General features: G+C 36.4%; 5 protein-coding genes across 7 annotated transcripts; 3 read left to right on the plus strand and 2 right to left on the minus strand.

Annotated features, from left to right (window-relative positions):
• The first annotated feature begins 1,365 nt into the window (after window positions 1–1,365).
• ddi2 (DNA-damage inducible protein 2) lies at window positions 1,366–8,273 on the plus strand. 2 transcript variants are annotated; one of them, XM_043242311.1, is made up of 10 exons: window positions 1,367–1,738; window positions 2,570–2,696; window positions 2,779–3,039; window positions 3,131–3,257; window positions 3,368–3,495; window positions 3,715–3,843; window positions 3,926–4,029; window positions 4,294–4,486; window positions 5,271–5,322; window positions 5,563–5,659. In XM_043242311.1, the coding sequence occupies exons 1-9, from the start codon at window positions 1,601–1,603 to the stop codon at window positions 5,279–5,281; spliced, it is 1,218 nt and encodes a 405-aa protein (XP_043098246.1). In that variant the 5' UTR covers window positions 1,367–1,600; the 3' UTR covers window positions 5,282–5,322; window positions 5,563–5,659. The 2 variants fall into 2 exon arrangements, with proteins under 2 accessions (XP_043098245.1, XP_043098246.1); XM_043242310.1 differs by lacking the exon at window positions 5,271–5,322 and having other exon boundaries at window positions 1,366–1,738; window positions 5,563–8,273.
• Window positions 8,274–8,731: 458 nt separating this feature from the next.
• Window positions 8,732–12,523, plus strand: si:ch73-15b2.5 (rho guanine nucleotide exchange factor 19). Of its 2 annotated transcripts, XM_043242329.1 has the most exons (12): window positions 8,732–9,027; window positions 9,229–9,384; window positions 9,503–9,579; window positions 10,121–10,389; window positions 10,471–10,631; window positions 10,891–11,043; window positions 11,135–11,264; window positions 11,368–11,442; window positions 11,586–11,678; window positions 11,774–11,925; window positions 12,067–12,228; window positions 12,333–12,523. In XM_043242329.1, exons 1-12 carry the CDS (start codon window positions 8,891–8,893, stop codon window positions 12,373–12,375), a joined length of 1,608 nt encoding a protein of 535 aa, XP_043098264.1. In that variant the 5' UTR covers window positions 8,732–8,890; the 3' UTR covers window positions 12,376–12,523. The 2 variants fall into 2 exon arrangements, with proteins under 2 accessions (XP_043098264.1, XP_043098265.1); XM_043242330.1 differs by lacking the exon at window positions 9,229–9,384.
• Window positions 12,524–13,221, minus strand: tomm6 (translocase of outer mitochondrial membrane 6 homolog (yeast)). The gene is made up of 3 exons (XM_043242355.1): window positions 13,016–13,221; window positions 12,753–12,882; window positions 12,524–12,673 (listed from the first exon to the last, which is right to left on the minus strand). Exons 1-2 carry the CDS (start codon window positions 13,108–13,110, stop codon window positions 12,786–12,788), a joined length of 192 nt encoding a protein of 63 aa, XP_043098290.1. The 5' UTR covers window positions 13,111–13,221; the 3' UTR covers window positions 12,524–12,673; window positions 12,753–12,785.
• Window positions 13,222–13,273: 52 nt separating this feature from the next.
• On the plus strand, window positions 13,274–15,167 carry LOC122347202 (ubiquinol-cytochrome-c reductase complex assembly factor 2). The gene is made up of 4 exons (XM_043242353.1): window positions 13,274–13,499; window positions 13,843–13,917; window positions 14,130–14,199; window positions 14,454–15,167. The coding sequence occupies exons 1-4, from the start codon at window positions 13,362–13,364 to the stop codon at window positions 14,558–14,560; spliced, it is 390 nt and encodes a 129-aa protein (XP_043098288.1). The 5' UTR covers window positions 13,274–13,361; the 3' UTR covers window positions 14,561–15,167.
• A 409-nt stretch (window positions 15,168–15,576) lies between these two features.
• tspo (translocator protein) lies at window positions 15,577–17,659 on the minus strand. The gene is made up of 4 exons (XM_043242352.1): window positions 17,456–17,659; window positions 16,515–16,688; window positions 16,233–16,371; window positions 15,577–15,916 (listed from the first exon to the last, which is right to left on the minus strand). Exons 2-4 carry the CDS (start codon window positions 16,685–16,687, stop codon window positions 15,740–15,742), a joined length of 489 nt encoding a protein of 162 aa, XP_043098287.1. The 5' UTR covers window position 16,688; window positions 17,456–17,659; the 3' UTR covers window positions 15,577–15,739.
• Window positions 17,660–20,139: the final 2,480 nt, after the last annotated feature.

Raw genomic sequence — 20,139 nt, forward strand, 5'->3', positions numbered from 1 at the left:
ATATTAACAGAACTAAGAGGAGAAAAATAAAATCCTCTGTATAATTTTAGTGAATATATTGTAAAAAAATGTATTACCGACCTCAAGGCTTACATGGTCAGTATTTCAGATTACCTTATTTGATTAGCGATCTAGAAAAGAGTTTATTGATTTTAAATATCTCAATTGGAAATCTTCAAATTATGTTGGCGAAGGTTTTGATACCTACTGTTTTTTTTTTTTGTTTTTTTTTAGGGCAGTATGTCAAAGTTACAATTAAATACACCCTTAAAGTAACTTCCTTCATATATATATATATATATATATATATATATATATATATATATATAATTACAACATTGTTCAATTGGTAATTCACATAATATTAATCTAAATATTAATTTACATAATGTTAATCTGCTGTATGTATATATTTATAGTCTGAGGTGATGAATTAAGTTGAGCCGTAGCGCCCTCTATGGTATTGTTCGAAGTGTTGCCACTTGCTGGAGATAAAAGTCTGCCAAACATGCCTTAGTCATTGATAGCAAGCATATTGAATGTTATGTGGTAATAGTAATATAATCTATGTATTATACTATGTAGTGTGTGTATTAAGTAGAGTTACTTAATCGGTTTATAAACCTCGTAATGACACAAACAAAAAGTCTAAATAGGCTATACATCTAGGGGTATAAAACACACACACACACACACACACATATATATATATATATATATATATATATATATATATATATATATATATATATATATATATATTGCATTTTTTTTTATATAGTAAATAAAGGTTTTTATGTATTATTATTTTATTTTTATTAGTAATTTTAAAACATAACATAATCAAAATATTCCAACTGCAGATTACTTGGTATATATCAATGGGTGGGTGTGTGTGTGTTATTATGACATATGAGAACACAAATTTCTATTATGACATAGGTATTACTAGAAGAAGGTGACTTATAAGTACATTACCTCATGTCCCCACTTTTCAAAACGCTTATAAATCATACAGAGTGAGTTTTTAAAAATGGCTGTAGTTTGCTGTAAGTGGTAGGTTTAGGTGTAGGACAATAGCAAATAGTTCGTACAGTATAAAAACCACTACGCCTATGAAATATCCCCACAATTCACAAAAACAAACGTGTGCGTGCGTTTGTCATTCAATCCAATAAAAAAATTTGTGATACTGAACTTTAAATATATAACTTAAAATATGTAATTATTATATTATTTTTAAATTAATTAAATTAATGAATGTAATGAAATACATTAAATAATTAAATTAATTGACTTATTTTATTAAACTTAGGTACTGGCTTGGCTTTGATTGTTGTGTCTGACTTCCTGTCTCAGTAAGCTACGACACACGAAATCGGTTTACGGCAGTGACTGAAGAGCTGTGGAAAGGAAGTGAACGAATTCTTTATTAATGAATTGTGGTCGCTTGTTGGATAATTTCTCTATGCGCTTAACCTCTTCATAGCCAGATATTACACAGGACATCCCTGGGCACATTCCCCACAGAAAAACTCCGGACTAACAGCAGTTTCTGACAGCGAGTAGCGGAAACCGGGTTCCAGCGACCCCGAGCACAATGCTGCTCACAGTGTTTTGTGCACCGAGAGACCGCTCGGAAACCACTTTCGCCCTGGACGTGTCCCCGGAGCTTGAACTCAGGGATTTTTTGGCTCTTTGCGAACTAGAATCAGGAATACCAGCCAGGGAGATTCAGGTAAACATCTTCAAAAGTGTAGCAACAGTTATTTAGCCTCTATGCTAAGCGACCTGACTAAACAAATTAGTGCCAAACAAGCCGGCAGGTCCATTCTATTAATAGCATACTGAGCCTCTGTCAACACTGCTGGAAAACCCCAGATTTCGAAAGATTAACAGGCCATTGCTGTATTTGCTCCGCTAAACTCTGTCAATTAAACGGTCAGTTTTTTTGCTAGTCATATCAGGAAACTGAATTGTGCACTGTTAAACATGGAAGCCATTTAACAACTTCCACCAAAATAACAACAATAAAAATAACAATATCCTAAATCATAATTACAACATATACAATTATGAGACTAGTAGTCAAAATGGTCACACTAAACCTAAGATATGAGATGAAAAGTCGATTATTTATGCCAAAAAGTGACTCTTTCTGTAATAATAATTACTTTTTATGTCATAATTTTGATATGTTTTACATATCAATGTAATACATTCTTACAATAATTGTGCCTTGGTGTCTCATAATGTCTACTGACATTACGGAAATTATCTTCCATAGTAAAAACAAACATCTTTATTTGATGTAGGTGTGTCTTAGTAGCAGATGAAACTTGTCGAAAAAAGAAAGAGAAACCTTTTTTCTGTATGCCTGTTTAATGGTGCATGAATTGAAACTGTAAGCTGTCATTTATTACACAGTGTTCAATACTAAAATACAAAATTTGTATTTGTAGGTTTATATAGTTGGACTTAAATACTTAGATTCATTGCTAATTTGAGAAGATGATGATATACTGTGTTTTCACATATTGAGCAAAATATTGCAACCTTTGCTCTACAGATTTCATATGCAGAGCAGCCTTTACAAGATCCCACCCGAGCCCTGGGGAACTATGGGCTGAAGGATGGAGACGTGGTAGTGTTACGGCAAGCAGAGCGGTTGCTAGGGCCACAACCCACAGTTCCTGGTAAACCAGCATAACTTGATCTATTTTAAAATGGATTAACGTGAGCTTATAGCATTAATCATAATCAATCTTAATGTCTTAGGTCTGCCTCGCATCGATTTCAGTTCCATTGCTGTTCCTGGGACCTCCTCAGGTCAAAACAGACAGCACCAAGCCCAGCGTCCCAGTGCCACCCAGTCACAACCACCTCCAGCCACCACCCCACAAGGCCCAGCCCTTTCTCCTCAGGGATTGGACAACCCTTCCTTGCTACGTGACATGTTGCTGGCAAATCCACATGAACTGTCATTGCTGAAGGAGCGAAACCCTCCTCTTGCTGAGGCTCTACTGAGTGGAGACCTGGGTAAATGAAGATGATGGGCCTAAATTCATCTATATGGAAAACAGAATTTTTTTTTTCCTTTTGTGACAATAATTTTGATTCTTTTTATTAGAGCGCTTCACCAAGGTGCTATTGGAGCAGCAGCAGGACCGAGCTCGAAGAGAGCAGGAGAGAATCAAATTGCTGACGGCAGATCCTTTTGACTTGGATGCTCAGGCCAAAATTGAGGAAGAAATCAGGTAACAATTAAGGGGTGAGATTATATGCAAGCAGAAACATTGTCTATGGCAAAGGGATTATAAAACAAAGAAAAGCACTGAATTTGTGACATTTTACTTTTAATTTCCAGACAGCATAACATTGAGGAGAATATGACCATTGCTATGGAAGAAGCACCTGAGAGTTTTGGCCAGGTGGTCATGCTCTACATTAACTGCAAAGTCAATGGACACCCAGTAAAGGCCTTTGTTGACTCAGGTAGTAAAATCATGTTTTTTGACCTAAGTGCTTTGTTTTATGTTCCAATAAGTAATGTCATGTTAAACTTCATCAAATGTCAAATACTTAGGGTAAATACTCGGCATACAGGTGACTTATTTTCAGTTGCATGCTATTTTTGCTTACATGTTTGACACTTCACTTTTTTTTATATTATATAAATAGTTTTTTATTGTCCTTCTGGTAATCTTTCTTTAGGAGCTCAGATGACCATTATGAGCCAAGCATGTGCAGAGCGATGTAATATAATGCGTCTAGTGGACAGACGCTGGGCAGGCATTGCCAAGGGTGTTGGCACTCAGAAAATTATAGGCAGAGTTCACTTGGGTATGGCATTTGAGACCTGCTCCTATGGATTTCCTCCAACATTATTTTTCCCAAATCGTCTTAATATATATTTTATCTCCAGCCCAGGTGCAGATAGAAGGAGATTTCCTGCCTTGCTCTTTCTCCATTTTGGAAGATCAGCCCATGGATATGCTGCTAGGCCTTGACATGCTGAAGAGACACCAGGTCTGCTTGGAATCTTTGGTTCATAGCCAGACAAATAATCTATTTCCCATAATTTGAATCTGTTTCCCACGCCTTTAATGTTGCTGTAAGGGAATAAAGCATTAAGGATACAGATGTTTTTTCTGTTTACCAGATGATATAGCAAGTGAGAGTACTTTTGCCGTGTCTGCATATTATTGTCAGTCTGTGTTTTTAGGAAAATATCTTTTTTTTAAATTTTACAAATAATTTCTGTCAATCTTATCTTTATTTGCTCTTATTCAGTGCTCCATAGACCTAAAGAAAAATGTCCTTCTCATTGGGACGACGGGTACAGAAACACGTTTTTTACCTGAGGCAGAGCTGCCTGAGTGTGCCCGGCTGGCATATGGGCCAGAGGGACGAGAGGATACCCGGCCTGAGGAGATTGCAGATCGAGAACTGGCAGAGGCAATACAAAGATCTGTGCAGGACAGCGGTGAGATGCATGATATGTAGACCAACAGATGGCATGGCTTTTAGGGCTGGAGTAAAAGCTAGAGTTACATTGTGGAATTATGAGCATTTCCTTGTTTAGGGATCAGAAAAATGTAATATTTTTAACAGTTTTGGTATAGTTTGTTTATTCTGGTTGCGGTGCAGCACCACTCACCCAGTTCACAAGGTGGTGCATAATGTGCGTATAAAATAAACTACCATAAAAATATTTGGGGTCAGTAAGATTTTGAAAGAAATTAACTTTCATTTAGCAAGGGTGCATTAAATGAATCAAAAGTCAGAGTAAAATCATTTGTGGCATTAAAAAAGATTTTAAATAAATGCTGGTCTTTGTAATTTTTACTTTATCAAACCATCATCGACCAACGCGTGTGTTTCGGTTACATCCTATGAAGTAAATTATATTTTGCAATATATTGCAATATTTAATTGTTTTACAAGATTTTTGTGCTTGGTGAGCATAGGAGACATTACAAATCTTAGTGACTCCAAATCTTTTGAAGGATGTCTGCTTTACGTCCCTGTCAAAGTAACAATAATAATATTATCCAAGAAAAAATGGGTTAATATCACATTGGCTCTTCAGAATTTATTCTTAAGTTCTGACATGGTCACTAAACCTTATGTGGGTTGAACGCCACCTTGTGTAACTAATCTGATTATTAGGTGCATGCCTCTTTTCTCTTTCTCTGGATGTGTTTTTGCTAATTTTTGCCTCTTATTGCATGAAATGTGTGGCGTTTGTGTGCCCTAACTATGAGCAGGACAAAACTGATGTCATATGGACAGACACCTGGAGAGGGCTCTACTTACCAGGTACTACATTGACAATGGGTATATTCATTAGCCTGATACAATATTTGATCTAGTAAATATTGGACATATTGTACATTGGTACGCACAGGAAAGGCCTCCATTTTGTGAGTAATATCTTGAATTAAGTTAATCTTTGCCTGTCTATGATGCATGGTTTGCAGTGTTTGCTGAATTTGCATGGTTTAAATAACTTACTTCAATGCAGAATTTCAGCTTCATCAGCCAATGTTTCTCTTACAGATATTGAAGATGGAAAAACTACCTCACCACAATCCCTGCCATTTAAACCCCTTGACCAACCCACAACATCCTCAGACTCAAGTCACCCCCACACTCTCACCCTAGACCGTTCCAAGTCTGCCCCAGCCTCTATACACCAGGGAGTGTCCCCAGTTGAAATTCCCACATCGATTGAATCCTCTCTACTTCAACCCTTGAAAGTGGGTGAACCCTCTCCAGATCCCACTGATGACACCTTAAGATCTCAGTCCCAAGGACTGGCAGATCCGACATTGTCTTGCTTACAAACAGATGCAGATACTCCTATCCCTAGCACTCTTCCCTCTCAGGAACCATATTCTAGTACTGTGCCCGAGGACAATGAGGTGACAGGTGACATTGTTTCAGGAGATTCCAGCAGTCCGATAGATGCAGATTTGAGGAAAAATAACCCTTCCTCTGAGACGGTAGCAGCAGAATCTCCCTTTATTCTCTTTAACCCAAGGTCTCAGACTCAAACACTGGATCAGGAAGTGGACATGGATGTTTCTTCCAATGCAAAACCAGAAGCTGACCGTGATTTTTCTGATCAGTGCCAGAGAGACCAAGGTAGTATGATGGAGGATGTTTCAGGGGCTCAACCGCAGCTCATGCCTGTTCAAGATTTGAACTTGGAGCCTTGTCATGCTGAGCCAGCCATTTCTTCTCTCCATTCAGACTCTGAGAGTGTAATACCCTATGAAAGAGACCAGCCAGAGATGGATAACATCCCTTCCTTGGCTCAAGCCCTTAAGGAGCTCCATAAACTTCTGATGTCCAACACTTGTCCAACAGTTTCTGGACGGATTCTTCTATCTGATGCTAATGATACTACACCAAGACAAGATGTTGATGAGGCGGACCACAATCCTGCTGCAAGAAACCATGTCATTTTGAACCCAACTATTGACTCATCCTTTAATACTGCCACAACAAATGACAAAGAGGAAAGTGTTGCCAAAGCTGACTTTAATTCTCAATCAATGAGGGATACTCCAGATGTAACAACACCAAGCGATCCAAGGCACACAGAGAACCAACCTTCTAGACTGGTAGATCCCAGAGTGGAACAAACAATTGAGTGCCCTAATGCAGCTAAAGGAAATGAGGCCCTTGTTTTTAAAGAAGGTTCTGGGCCAGTGACTTCTTCCCAGAGAGATTGTGAGCTCCCTGAGGGTCTGCAAGGACAGGAAATTGTGGACAAAAACACCTCAGGCATTGACATCTCAGCAGACCTGTCTCAGCAGCGCCCGCTTTCTGTAGCAGCTGGCTCATCAACCAATTCCAGCCTAGGGCCTGTTGCATCTCCTCAAGCCACTGAAACGGATCCTCTTTTTCTTGGAGACTCCATCCAACCTGTACCACAGCCCTCGATGGGACAGTTTCCAATAGAGCACATGCAGAGGATCCAGGCATCAGGGTTTTCAGCTCTGGAGGCTGCTGAGGCACTGGAACAGGCTCAAGGCAGTGTAGAGCTTGCCTTATTGGTGCTGCTTGCAAGAAAGATCACTGTGCCCACTTAGACTCCGATTCAACTCTTAGTGGTGGCATCAGTTAACATATGAGCCTTTTTTTCATCATGTCATTTTCCTTTAGCAGTCCTCGTGGTTTTGTACTTGATGGTCTTCTTCTGGCTCCTCTACTTTGCCAACATACATAAGTTTTAAAAAATAGATTTGTGAGAAGCTGGCCATATTTCCCTTTCAACAGAACCATGTCTGTGCAGTCTTCTACTTTTTTTAAGTTTTGCATGTTGCCTCAATAGTTTGTAATGGATTGATTTTATTGGTTTGGTTTGAATAAATTTGATAAACTGTCAGACATTTTACAGGATTATAAATATTTACTTCAGGTGGTGGGGCTCGGCATTAAAATTCCTCTTGTGAGAGAAATAGATCTATTTCCAATCTTTCAATGACTGCATGGTTTTAGAACTCAAAATTGATTTATGTGCCTGATGTTTACCAATCTTCTGAAGCATCTTGCTAAATTTATTTTGTTATGAGAGCAGATAGCAAACTGGTAAAGCACCCATTTCAGCATTTTTTCCCCTATTTGAATTGGCAATAAGGTTCAAGCTGAGATCATTTTCTTACTAATTTTATTTGATAGTTGCCAATCCTGTATAACTTGACATGTTTTCAATAGGTTGCCTTTGGAAATTATTAAAGTGTAGACTTACCTTGTTTTTGTGTTCATAGTCCATCCTGGAACAATATCGTCAGCCTTTTGTTAATTATAAAAAAACAAATCAGAAGGGGAAGTCATCCTTTTATCATTAGTAGTATCTCTTTTTATCAGATTCATGATGTTGTGGATGTGGCTGTAGTGTTTTACATTGTGTTTTTGATTTAAATAAATCAGACAGGAAAAAGATGGTGCTGACAAAGTAGTCCACAGGAAGGTTTATTTTCTTCCCCGTGTGCCCTTGGGGCAGCTACCACTACATATTGTTGGGAAGTCTGTGTTTTATTCTCTTATCTGTTGTCCCTTGTCTAAACACTTGATTTTAGTGTAAAATCCTGATGTTCCCTTTCCAGCTGTCTGTTATCTTTTGTCATGTCTACCTTCTTGTTATTTTTTAAAAATCTCTGGGTCATATATCATTTGCGTTCAATCTATTTGAAAAAAACTCAGTTTCATCTTGTATACCGTTTAAAAAACCAAATAAAAGGAAAAAAGTGATTCCTATATTTAAATTGTGTGGCTGTTTTTTTTTACATTGGAGTGGTAAACCATACACCAAAACCAAAATATATATATTACGCAATATTAATATTATTTTAATTGTGCATTATTATTATTAATAAAACGAAACGTTGTACACAAACGTTTATTTTTACATCTTAGATAATGTAGTTTATATAATTTATAATGTAGCCTTTAATATAATATTGTTCGTTCTTGTTAATAAAAAGAGTAACGGCAAGTAACACTGAATAAAAAGTGGAACATTTAAATAGTTTTTACTCTTATGAAACGTATTCAAGTTATCTGTTTTGTGTTAATATTCAAAAATAATATAATACATTTGTTATCTAAAAACATTTCGTACACGTGATATGACATTTTTTATTGTTCGGTTCAACCAATAATCTTCATCTTCAAAGTAACGCCCAATCAAATGCGGTATAATTGGTTGAAAGAAAGTGGACAGGTGAGGACGCTCTTTCGAATCAATTAGACTGTGGCTTTGTGTGTAAAAAAAGAGTTACATTTACTGCGACGAACTGAGTTTTTAATTCTAATTCAATATCACTTTTAAAGCTTTTAAAAGTTAAAAAGCCTCGAAAACGTTTGTCGTATTGCTATGGCTCATGTCATGGAGGATGAGAGCATCTGGGCCGATACAGCAGCAGTAGTTGGGGACATTGATCGACCCGGGCCGGATGAAAACAGCCCTGAAACTAATTTGGAGAACTGTGAAGCTTCTGGAGGATTTTACTGGTATGTAATAAAAAGAAATAAGTTATTAAACGTGACAATTGTTTGTTATTCATGTGTTGGAAAGTAGCCTGATCAGAACTATTCCTAAGCTGTTGTTTTATTTCCTTTTTAACCGCTCACCTTCATCACAATACGTTTCAAGGCTTGTTATAAAAACGTTTCAGGTTTTGTTGAATTTAGTTTCATCTCTCTTTTTCTTAGCACATCTGAAGGGTTTTCTGAAGCTCTTAGATCTGTTGCAAGCTCACAATTATGGAACATTATGGGTCTTTCTCTGCCCATTTCCTCTCTCTTCTCTCTGGAGAGCTCCGGTCTGAAATCATCTGATGTGCACTGTGTGGAAAGTGAGGTGAAAGGGTAATGTTTATGAATCACACAATGACGATTTGGTCATCCAGTATTAAATGACTATTAAGTTCTAGCTGTATGTCAGGATTGGCCCAAAATGAAGTAGTTTCTTTTAAATCATTTTCAGGGCAGATGCTACAGATGTCAGTTCTCAACCAGAGGAAACATATGTTGCCCAATTCGAATCGGAGTACATCAGCAGTTGTAAGTTTACAGATTAATCTTACCAAAACGGTCAACCAGATACTGCATCACGTTTCTGTATCGCACAGGTCACATTTTATCCATCGAAAGACAGAAAAATTATAATTCGCTAAACCTTAAGGCTACTGTGTAATATTTGATTATGTTAATGAGGTAAACATTAGAGCAACTTTTATATTGTTTGTAATATTTCAATTACTTGATTATCTATAATCCTTTTTCTAAAAAAAAATTAAATGTATCACATGGTACATCAGGCTTTTAAAGAACATTTTGTTCATCTGTAAATCATTGGATTATATTTTTGCCCCCCACAATTAAAACAACAGTGCTTTGATCATAAACGCATTCAAATATAATCTTTCTTAGTATGAATGAAAGAAGTCTGCTGTATTGTTCCAAAGATCTCACTGATTTGCATTACTATCAAAATCTGCCATTAAAGCTAAATATATCTCATGATGCTCAACAAAAAAATCATGCATATATCTGTATTTATTTATTTCCTGATTTTTATCTGCTCAAATTTTTGTTTTCCTAGCGGTCCCTTTGTATCAGGAGTATTGGATGAACCATATGAAGAAAGATATACACAAAGCACAGAACTCTGGACTTTCAGAATTGGTGACATTTGTCCGTCTTCCTGGTCTGAAAACTCCCCCTGCTTTAAGCCTGACCACTGTGTTAAGCCCCACCACTCTGCTGAGCCCACCAGGACTACAGGCTAAGCCATACGCTCTGTGGCAGGAGCTACCGCAAGTAAAGAGTATGCTGAACACCCTCAGTGCGCATGAGATCCAGCTTCAGGAGGTGTCTATTGCATGACCTTGGTCTAATGTCGGTGGTTATTCCACAATACTTATGCTTCTGTTTTTGTGCTCTTGGGTCTAGGCGATGTTTGAGCTGATTGTGTCAGAGGCCTCGTATCAGAAGAGTTTGATAATAGCACTGAATGTGTTTCAGTGCTCCGCAGAACTCAAACAGATCCTGTCCCGTGTGCAACATCATGTTCTGTTCTCTAACCTAAAGGACGTCTGCAGAGTCAGTGAACGGTATGGATGCAGTTTTTAAATATACATGCCATACACTACTGCACAATATAATAAGGATGTATTAAATTGAAGCGACAGTAAAGACAGTCATGTTAACAAAAATAATTTAAATAAATGTTGCATTTTTAAGCTGTTTTTCCATCAAAAAATAAAACAATTAATGTTATTTATAGTTTAAACGATATTTAAAAATTGCTATTTTCAATAATGACATCTTTGTGACTTTTTATATAATAACTAATTACTTTGGTTAATTTAGCTTTCTGCAGGACATGGAGTCCCATCTTGGGCAGCATGTGGTGATGTCAAAGGTCGGTGATATTGTTTTGAAACACCAGCAAGGCTTCCAAAAAGTCTATGTGCCGTATATCACCAACATGATGTACCAGGAGGCTCTCATCACTCAGCTGCTGTTTGTCCTGCTTTCATCTTTCTTCCGCATTGAACACGTCATCAGTGTAATTTTATGGCATGTTAGCGTTCTAATTCCCATTTTACGACAGGCAGGGAAACAAGAAATTTGCACTGATCCTGAAGAAACTAGAGAAAGATCCACAATGCCAGAGACAAATGCTCAAGTCTTTCCTGGTTCTTCCCTTCCAGAGGATCACAAGAATGACACTCTTACTTGAGGTTGGCTTTCCTTTATACGGGCCAGAGAGATGTGCAGACTCCTCAGAGAGCTTCCTGATACCATTGTTTAGTGAACATGAATGTTTTATGTTATTTGATTTAGAACATCCTCAAGCGAGCTAAAGGTGTTTGTTCTAAAGTCCCTAATCTGACGGAAGCCATTGAAGCTGTACGTAAGGTATGCTTTATCATGCTTTTGCTTTCAAAATAATAAATGCCCCCCATATAATAAAAATTGTATGCTTTAATTAGATACTAATTTACTGCATGCAGAACAGTAATCATGTTCCTTTACAAATTAATAAATTTTTAAATGTATAGATAGTGGAAGAGTGTGACACAAGTGTCCAACAAATGAAGAGGACAGAGCTGCTTGTTTGTTTGGACAAGTTAGTGGACTTTGGAAATGTTAAGGTATAAAAGAAAAAATTAAAATTTTCTTTCTGCTTTTTTTTTTTTTTTTTTTTTTTTTTTTTTAAATATATAAACTCTTTTCTGTTCTCAATCAGTCCGTTCCATTGATCACCAGAGGGCGGCATTTGATTCAAGAGGGAGCTCTGAAGCATCTAATTGTTGGTGGCAGCCACAAAGTCTCCATAGTCTCTCGCAAAGATGTGTATATACACCTTTTCAATGATCTCCTGCTCCTCTCTGTTAAAAGGTATGGTCTGACAATCTTATTTTAGTGACCGCCTAGTTTTCAAAATTTACAATATACACCTACTTCTGGTAGAATTATTTCTAATTTGACATTTTAGAATGTGTGTGTGTATAATGTATATGTATGGTTTTTCATACTCAGTGGACACAGGTTTGTTGTGCAGGACCATGCACTATTTCCTGATAATGTGCGTGTGGAGGAAATCAAAACAATTCTGGAATTAGCTCCCGAATCCTTCTTGCTGCATCTAACTAAGAGTGACAATAGATCTTCCAGTGCTCTGATACTGGCTGCACACACGAGGTGACGTCCTTGTCTTGACGATACAATGTGTTGTTTAATGCAAGTATTCATCCTGAGTGAAGATTCCTCTAAAAGAAACTCTAAAATGGTAATTTTGTTCTCAGATCAGAAAAAGACACCTGGATGAGAGTTTTCTCTGAAAAATAGGAAACTGCAAGTGTGGAAATGCAACAAAGAAGAATGCTCTTTAAGAAATGGGCACCATGACATGTTCTAAAATACTAACTGCAATGGACATTTTAATTTTTTGAATATTAATATGTGTATTCTTAAATAAAAGGCTGTAAGCAACTGATTAAGTGTGATATTTATTTCAACAAAACACAATGAAGTACAGAAGAAATCTACAGTTGTGAATATCCAATAGTTATTCCCTTCAGCGTTGAATGGGCTTGTTCAACAAGACCCTCGGTGGAAAATGTATGTTCTTTCATTTCACCACTACCTGTCGTGAGAAGACAAAATAAAGCATTAGGACATGGGTCTACTTTAGATGTTTGAGAGTGAACAACGCTTTATTTCACCTGTTAAAATATATATTTTTTGCTGGGTGGGAGCTACGTGACTGGCTGAGGAGACATCAAGTCAAAATCTGAAAGGTTTCTTGCGACCCAAACACCTGCTGCGAATAAACCCAGGTTTACGAGGAGATTCCTGCAACAATAAAGCAAAAGAGATGGTCACATGCTAGCAATTGTCCGAATTTATACATTTGAACATCTTGGGTTGCGTGCAACAACGTTCGCGTCGTTTCAGGCTTCTTAAATGGTTTAAAATGCTAACGCACCTTCTGAAATCATTTCTGTCCGCCGCGAAACGGCAAGCTGAGCTTATCCATCCCATGGCACCACCTGATCGCCCATCTGTTTTCTTTCCGCTCATTTTATTTGTAGATAAATTTCCAAGCAAGCCAAAGGCTCTTTGATATTACCTTGAGCTTTCTACGGCAAACCACGAGGTTAACAGTATCGCGCTACGGATCCTCGGTTGGAACAAGCCGTTTTGAGAGGCAGGCGGTTTCCTGTGTTAAGCGATCAATTTGAAACGCCGTAGCGTTTGACCCTCCACGGCTTACAGACTTACAGCACGCTGCAGTTGTGAAATACAGCCCCTACAATTCCTGTGCATAAAACATGGCTGCCACCAGATACCGTCGATTTCTAAAACTATGCGAGGAATGGCCGAAGGACGAGTCAAAGAAGGGGCGAGATTTAGGAACGTTTTTACGCCAAAGAGTTGCTAGTGCTTTCCGAGAAGGCGAGAATACACAGGTATTGTTTTTACAAGAGTGAATTACTGCACGGTTTTTCTGAGTTGCCTTGCAAGTCAAATGTCATCTTTCTTATTTTGTGTTAATGCTTTCAGTAGATAGCCATAAACCTGTAATTTATTAGAATATGTTAGTTTTTACAGTAAAGTTTCCATTACGTGTCTTGAGTTTACCACAATTATTAGAATAATTAATAAATAAAATAATAAAATCCTTGTGGGTGCAAGTGCACTTTCTTTTTTTACGGTCTGTTATGTCTTGCAAACATCCTTTTTTCAGAATAGTTTATGCAACAATACAAATATCTAATGCACCATTGACTGTTGTCTTATGTTTCAATTAAGATTTCTGATCCAGAGAAATGTGATCAAATGTATGAAAGTCTGGCGCGCATCAACAGTAATGTGTACAAAGAAAAGGTGAGCCACATTTTCTAAAAACCTCTAACCTTAATGGATAACACAGATATCCACATAAGCCGTATTTTTGGAAATGTTATATTTTATCATTTTCATTGTCCGAAGCAAAAAAAAATGCATAGCACATTCTCATGTTTTTTCTAAAATGCATTTCATTTAAATGATTTGATTGACCTAATACTGTTTTGGTTTGTTTGTTTGTTTGTTATCAGTTTCCACGAGCAAAAGATACAAGTTTTACAGGTGTAACAGTAGAAGAGTGCCGAATGCTACTGGCAACAGGTAAGGATTTCTTGAGCTTTTGTAATGCATCTGTTGGCCAATGCTGCATATATTTGATTCAAAAGTTTTTTTGTTTTTACTTTATGATGGTAAAACTGAATTTTCAACAACCATTACTCATTACACATCACAATGAATTGATTTGGCATATTAGAATATTTCTTATAATTCTTGTGTACATTTTTCAGGATCCTTTGATTTAATAGAAGGTAAACCACATTTTTTAATTTTTTTGCCATTTCTTTGTTTTGCAGGGAACATGCAGCAGACAGATGAGGAGAAAAAGGGATTGTGGAAGACACTAATGGAGCGCTTCTCCTCCAAACCTGAAGAAGGAACCCCCGAAAAAGCAGAAAAATAATCATCATACTGTGCAGATCTTATTTATTCCCCTTTTCAAATAAAACGATTACAGTGTTTCTTTAAATCTTCACTTCTAACAGCAGTAGCTCTCTTCATGTTGATAGATGAACAGAGACTTCCAAGAAGTAAAACTGATGGTATCTGGAGAGCTGTGTTAAAGTTTGAGAAATGTGATAAGTACAAACAATATTCAGTTTTACAGAATATTACTTTTATAGCATATTCTTTCTCTTTAATCTAAAATGCAAATAAATACTCTTTGCATTTCCTGTATAACAGTACAGTATTTCCCTTGTTTTGTATTCACTGGATAAAAACCATGAATTATGTACATTGTTTTTGCTCAAATGTATACTGTATTTTATTATCATTAAGACAAAAGAAATTATATATATATATATATATATATATATATATATATATATATATATATATATATATATATATATATATATATATAATTTTTTTAGATGGGTGTATTTAGAAGATATAATAGAATGGTTTCATCTTATACAGGTACTTATTCCTTAGGAAAATTTTATTGGCTGGTTTATTCCTTTAGTGTGGTGAAGTATAAAATAAATGTTTTTTATAATTTATCATAATTATGTTTGTTATTTAAAAAAATATTTATTTATTTGATGAAACAAGTAATATTAAATTGTACAGAACAGTGATCACGTTAATGCAAACTAGGGAATGCTCTGGCAGATATTGATAATATGGCCTGTGCTAGTACATACAATATGTTCACAAAAGATAACCATATGATAAAAACCACCACCCCTGCACAGCCACAAAGGTTTAAGCCCTGAGCTTGTTTAAAATAAAATCTATGTACAGTGTTTTTAACTAATTTCCTTCCAAGAAACCAAGTAACGGAAACCCATTTTATTTAATAAAATTAGGCAAAGAAGCAAGCAAAAAAATTCTGTTAGCAATCAAGAGACATGGAGTTTGAAGAGCACGCATGGAGATCTGTGTAAAATGATGAATGTAAGTGAACTGCTGGAGTGAGTTTATATATCGGAAGCATTTTCATTTTATTGCATTTCCTTCTTTTATAATTAAGACACATTGTGAATTTTGCTAGAATTACAAAATTTTAAATAAAACATAAACATGATTTTTGTTCTAGTCAGTGTTAGCTAGAATAGTGTTCATTTTATTGGACTCTTTAGTCGTCTTTTTTGGGTTCTGGATTGTCTCTCCAAACGCAGTAGTTGAGGCTGGTAGCGAGGCAAAGCCAGGCTAAGTATGGTACCATGAGAAGTGTTGCAGTGCGGCTGACGGGATACCAAGACACCATTGTGGCTGCCACTGTGCCAGTCAGCATCACTATCTCTATCATTGCCTGCATGTGAAAGAAGAACAGAGCACCACTATATTTAACCATATAAAATATTATATGAACATGGATTTTCAGTGTAAGCACAAAAACAGTGGAAGTCAATGGAAAAAACATTCTTCAAAATATTTTGTGTGTGTTCATCAGAAGAAAGAAATACATACAGGTTTGGAATAACATTAGGGTGAGTAAATGAGTTTTCACAAAAAAACCCTGATAATATCTCACGACTGTATGCAGAGAAACTGGTTCCTGGTTTACATCTTAAGTATTTTAACTAAAATGACAGTAGGATTTTTTTAAACTCATTATAACATCCCACCAGTTTAATTTTGTGAGCTCCAAAGAAGATGGGGGTCCAGGCCCAATTAAGCGCCAACTGCAACCCATAAAGTCCCAGTGGTACCAATGAATCCTGAGTAAAGCCTCCAAGCTCTTTCCACACAAGGTATGAACCGTAGCTTTAAAAAAAAAAGAAGAAGAAAAAACAGTTTACACCACTGGTAGCTACCTTTAGTTACTCATTAACTTTAACTACAACTTCCTTCAAAGTTATTAAATTGATAAGTGCCAGATATAGTAAGTGTAAAGTGTTTGAACAAACCCCATGCCAGTGTAGAGAGTGGTCCACACTATTGGGAAGGCAGCGTTAGGTGGCCTCCATGAGGGTTTGTTGAGCGTGGTGTACCAGGTCTTCACCTCCTTCCGTGTGATGATACCTCCAAATATCCCCCCAACGTGCGGAAGGGCAGTCAAACTCAGCATGGGAATCCACATCCTTTCGATGCAAAATGATAAATTAAGGTTGCCTATCATTTTCCAGTGTGCATCACGTAACACATTTGTTTTAAAGTAATTGCTCTGCGCCCTTCTCATCTGTATAACGTCCAAGTCTGACAGCTTATCTCCACACCATGTAAGGTGGCCAACAGTAGCTTAGAGCTCATATGCAGTAAATAAAATTAGGACCATAGCCTTCTATAAAGGCAATCCTACGACATTAACTTGAGGCAAGTCTCACAAATAAATACAAAATATCAGTAAAACATTAAAATGTGATATTATGCTATAGCTTTAAGGTAAACTAGTGCAACAAACTAATATAATAAAAAAGCAAATCTAGGGTTTAATTTTAGTCGAACTGCGGTCCAAATACTTTTTAAAATTAAATAATACAACATAAAGCGGCTTGTTTTAATTTAAATTGTATGAACTTCCAACACTTTATTAAAAATGAATGAATTCAAACATAAAGTTTTGGTTCACTGCCAGTTCAGTTTGTCCTAACGTGATAATGATTTCAAGAGTTCCTGTACGATTCACAAAACTGTGTTTGTTTTTATGCAAGATAGTGATGAGAACCTCGCAAATACATACATTCCTTTCGCGCAAATATTGTTAAACAGCACGACCGGTTTCATAATGTTGGTCACGCGCAGAACCTTATTTAACGCGCGATGCAGAGAGCGTCTTTTTGTTCACAAATTCAGACTAATAAGAGAAACAGCGAATCAAAACACTAAACAGCAACGCCGCTGTCTTTACCTGAATTAACAGGTCGAAGCGCAGTTTGATGTTGTGTGAAGAGAGCCGTCTCGATGGACTTCTATGACCGGAGTGATCTTGAAATCATGATATAAGTTTGTGTAACAGACAGTGGGCGTGCTTAAAGGAAAGGCTGCTCTCGTGTAGAAACAATACAACCGAAACGCTGGCCACCAGAGAGAGGCATGTAAACATGTGCCGCTTCTTCCTGGTGTTGTGAAACGATCACTCAGCGTAGTAACGCTGGATTCGGGTGTGTTCGAGGAGATCATCGCGGCGCTGCGCTGGAACAGATGTCAGTTTTGAAAATTAGCTTTAATGTGTCAAGTATCAGTTGACGTAAAAGAGCTGCCAAAATCGAGTTTACTGCCTCAGAGACGATAACCAAACCCTGTCACGTGAAATGCATAAATATATCTGTTGTGTAATATGTGCGTATGTGTAGATTTACCGAGTAATGTGCAAGTGTGAATATTATATCTAAACGAAGACAAAGGTCTCATGAAAATTGTATGTTTCCTTGTTTCGTCTGGGTAAGAGCACCCAAAGGAAACGTGCAAACATGCCGAATGTAGACTGCAGTCCATGAACACGACTCCCTCTGTAGGATACTTACGTATTTAATACACTGTTTCTATGAGATACATTGTGTTTTATTTTTATTTTTACCTGTAGGCATGTAACATATAACGTACACACTAGCTATTAGAAATTTATAGTGCCTTATTATTATTGACTCTACGATAATGCACTATATTTAAATATGCACATTTGCACAATATGCTACTGTGTTTTACAAATCTGTGGTGAAGAAAAGTTGACATTTCCTGTTATGCTAACCCCTCTGTAGCTGAAACTGGCATTGAAATTTTTACAATTGCAAAAGTGATTAAAATGAAATTAGAGAAATTAGTTGAATAGTTTTTATTGTGAATTAATTTATAATGAATTTGGATGTGGTCACACATATATATATATATATATATATATATATATATATATATATATATATATATATATATATATATATATATATAAAAAAAATGAAATAATTATCAAATAGCTTATAATTTATGTGTTTATTTTGTGAAAGCAATTTAGTTATTAAAAATTAAATTAGATGGATATTTACAATTAACCAATCTCAGAAAACACATGCCTTGGATAAACCTCATGATTGTAAAATTTAATATTTCATTTATTAAAGCTGAAATAAAACTGTGTATGCTTCATAGGTACAACTGACATAAAGATATTTTTTGTTTGCTTTTAAACTTTTCTAAGATGCGGCCATTAAACTAGCAGCTGTTGTATTATAAAAGGAACACCTCAACATACTAACAGCAACTGAGAATATTAAGAGCTAACTGGGCTGCTAACAAATTCTAGTTTTCTGATATGAGAGAGTAAATGTTTTCACAAATATATACTTTTCAATGAAGTCCTACCATTCTCAGCCAGAGCCAAGGAATGAGCAGACGTCTTGCTCTCCACCCCCTCAGAAATGCCAGAACTATGGTAAGAGGACCTCCTGCCTCATAGATGTACAGAGCAGAGGTGCCATCTAACAGACACTATTTGGCACAATTAAGACCCCATCTGTTGTTATCACACCTGATTGTAACTTCTCAACAAAAATATCACACTAGCTTATCAGCACAAAGGTGGAAAAGATACTTATGTTTTTTTTTTTTTTTTTAATTATTATTATTATTATTATTTTTAGATCTAGGACCCCTCAAATATACAGGCGATTGGTTCACTGAAATTCTTAGGTGTTTACAACCTTTCACCACCCTTCTGGCCGGCCATCTTAAAAGATAAAATAAAGATTCTTGCAATTACTGTGGATGAGACAAACAGCAGCAACATGAAAAAGTCATCCTCCTCTGAGCCTTGTAATATATTTGAGGACTTTCTCGTGAATTTGGATTTCTCAACATCTTCTTCCCTTGCAAATGAAGATATCTTTGAAATACTAGGCCTCTCTGTTGATGCATACAATGAACAGACGGAGATGGATGCCGTCATAGAGCAAGAAGTGGACAAGGACCAGCTCCCGCTCAGTCCTGAAGTCATCACTGGCCACAACATGGAAGCTAAAGCTAAAGAAAAAAAAGCATTGTATAAAAGATAAATCGCTGAAAAGGGTGATCCATAAATTTTAATTACTTATTAAAAAATTTAATTAATTATTGCCATTCACAACCCATTTTACTTCCATAATGTGAGACATTATGGAAGAAATATCAGCATATCAGAAACGGATTGTGAAAACATGTAATTCTAACATGGTTACCACAATGAGGGATTGTGTTTCATGTAAAACAAACTTATTCTATCCCCCTGATATGCTTGTATCTACTTCAGTTTGATCAAACTTGCAGTTGTTGTTGCTCTTTACAGGCTGACAGACATGTAATTGATACCTGAAGCTGATGTATCCATTTACTCTAGTTGTATGCTGCGTCTGAGAAAGATTTACAGTCAGGATACATTTCATGATTATATAATATCAGCCTCAGTAAAAAATGATCGGAGATTGAAAAGGTTATGCCATTAGTCTGACATACCACCTCAGGTTACTTTACCATAAATAAGAAAATATTTAAGTGGTCAAAATATTTTTAAATATCAGATATATGTGACCCTGGATTTTTCTTTAATGCAAAAATATACTACAT

This window comes from Puntigrus tetrazona, chromosome 6 (genome assembly GCF_018831695.1).
Source record: "Puntigrus tetrazona isolate hp1 chromosome 6, ASM1883169v1, whole genome shotgun sequence".
NCBI lineage: Eukaryota > Metazoa > Chordata > Actinopteri > Cypriniformes > Cyprinidae > Puntigrus > Puntigrus tetrazona.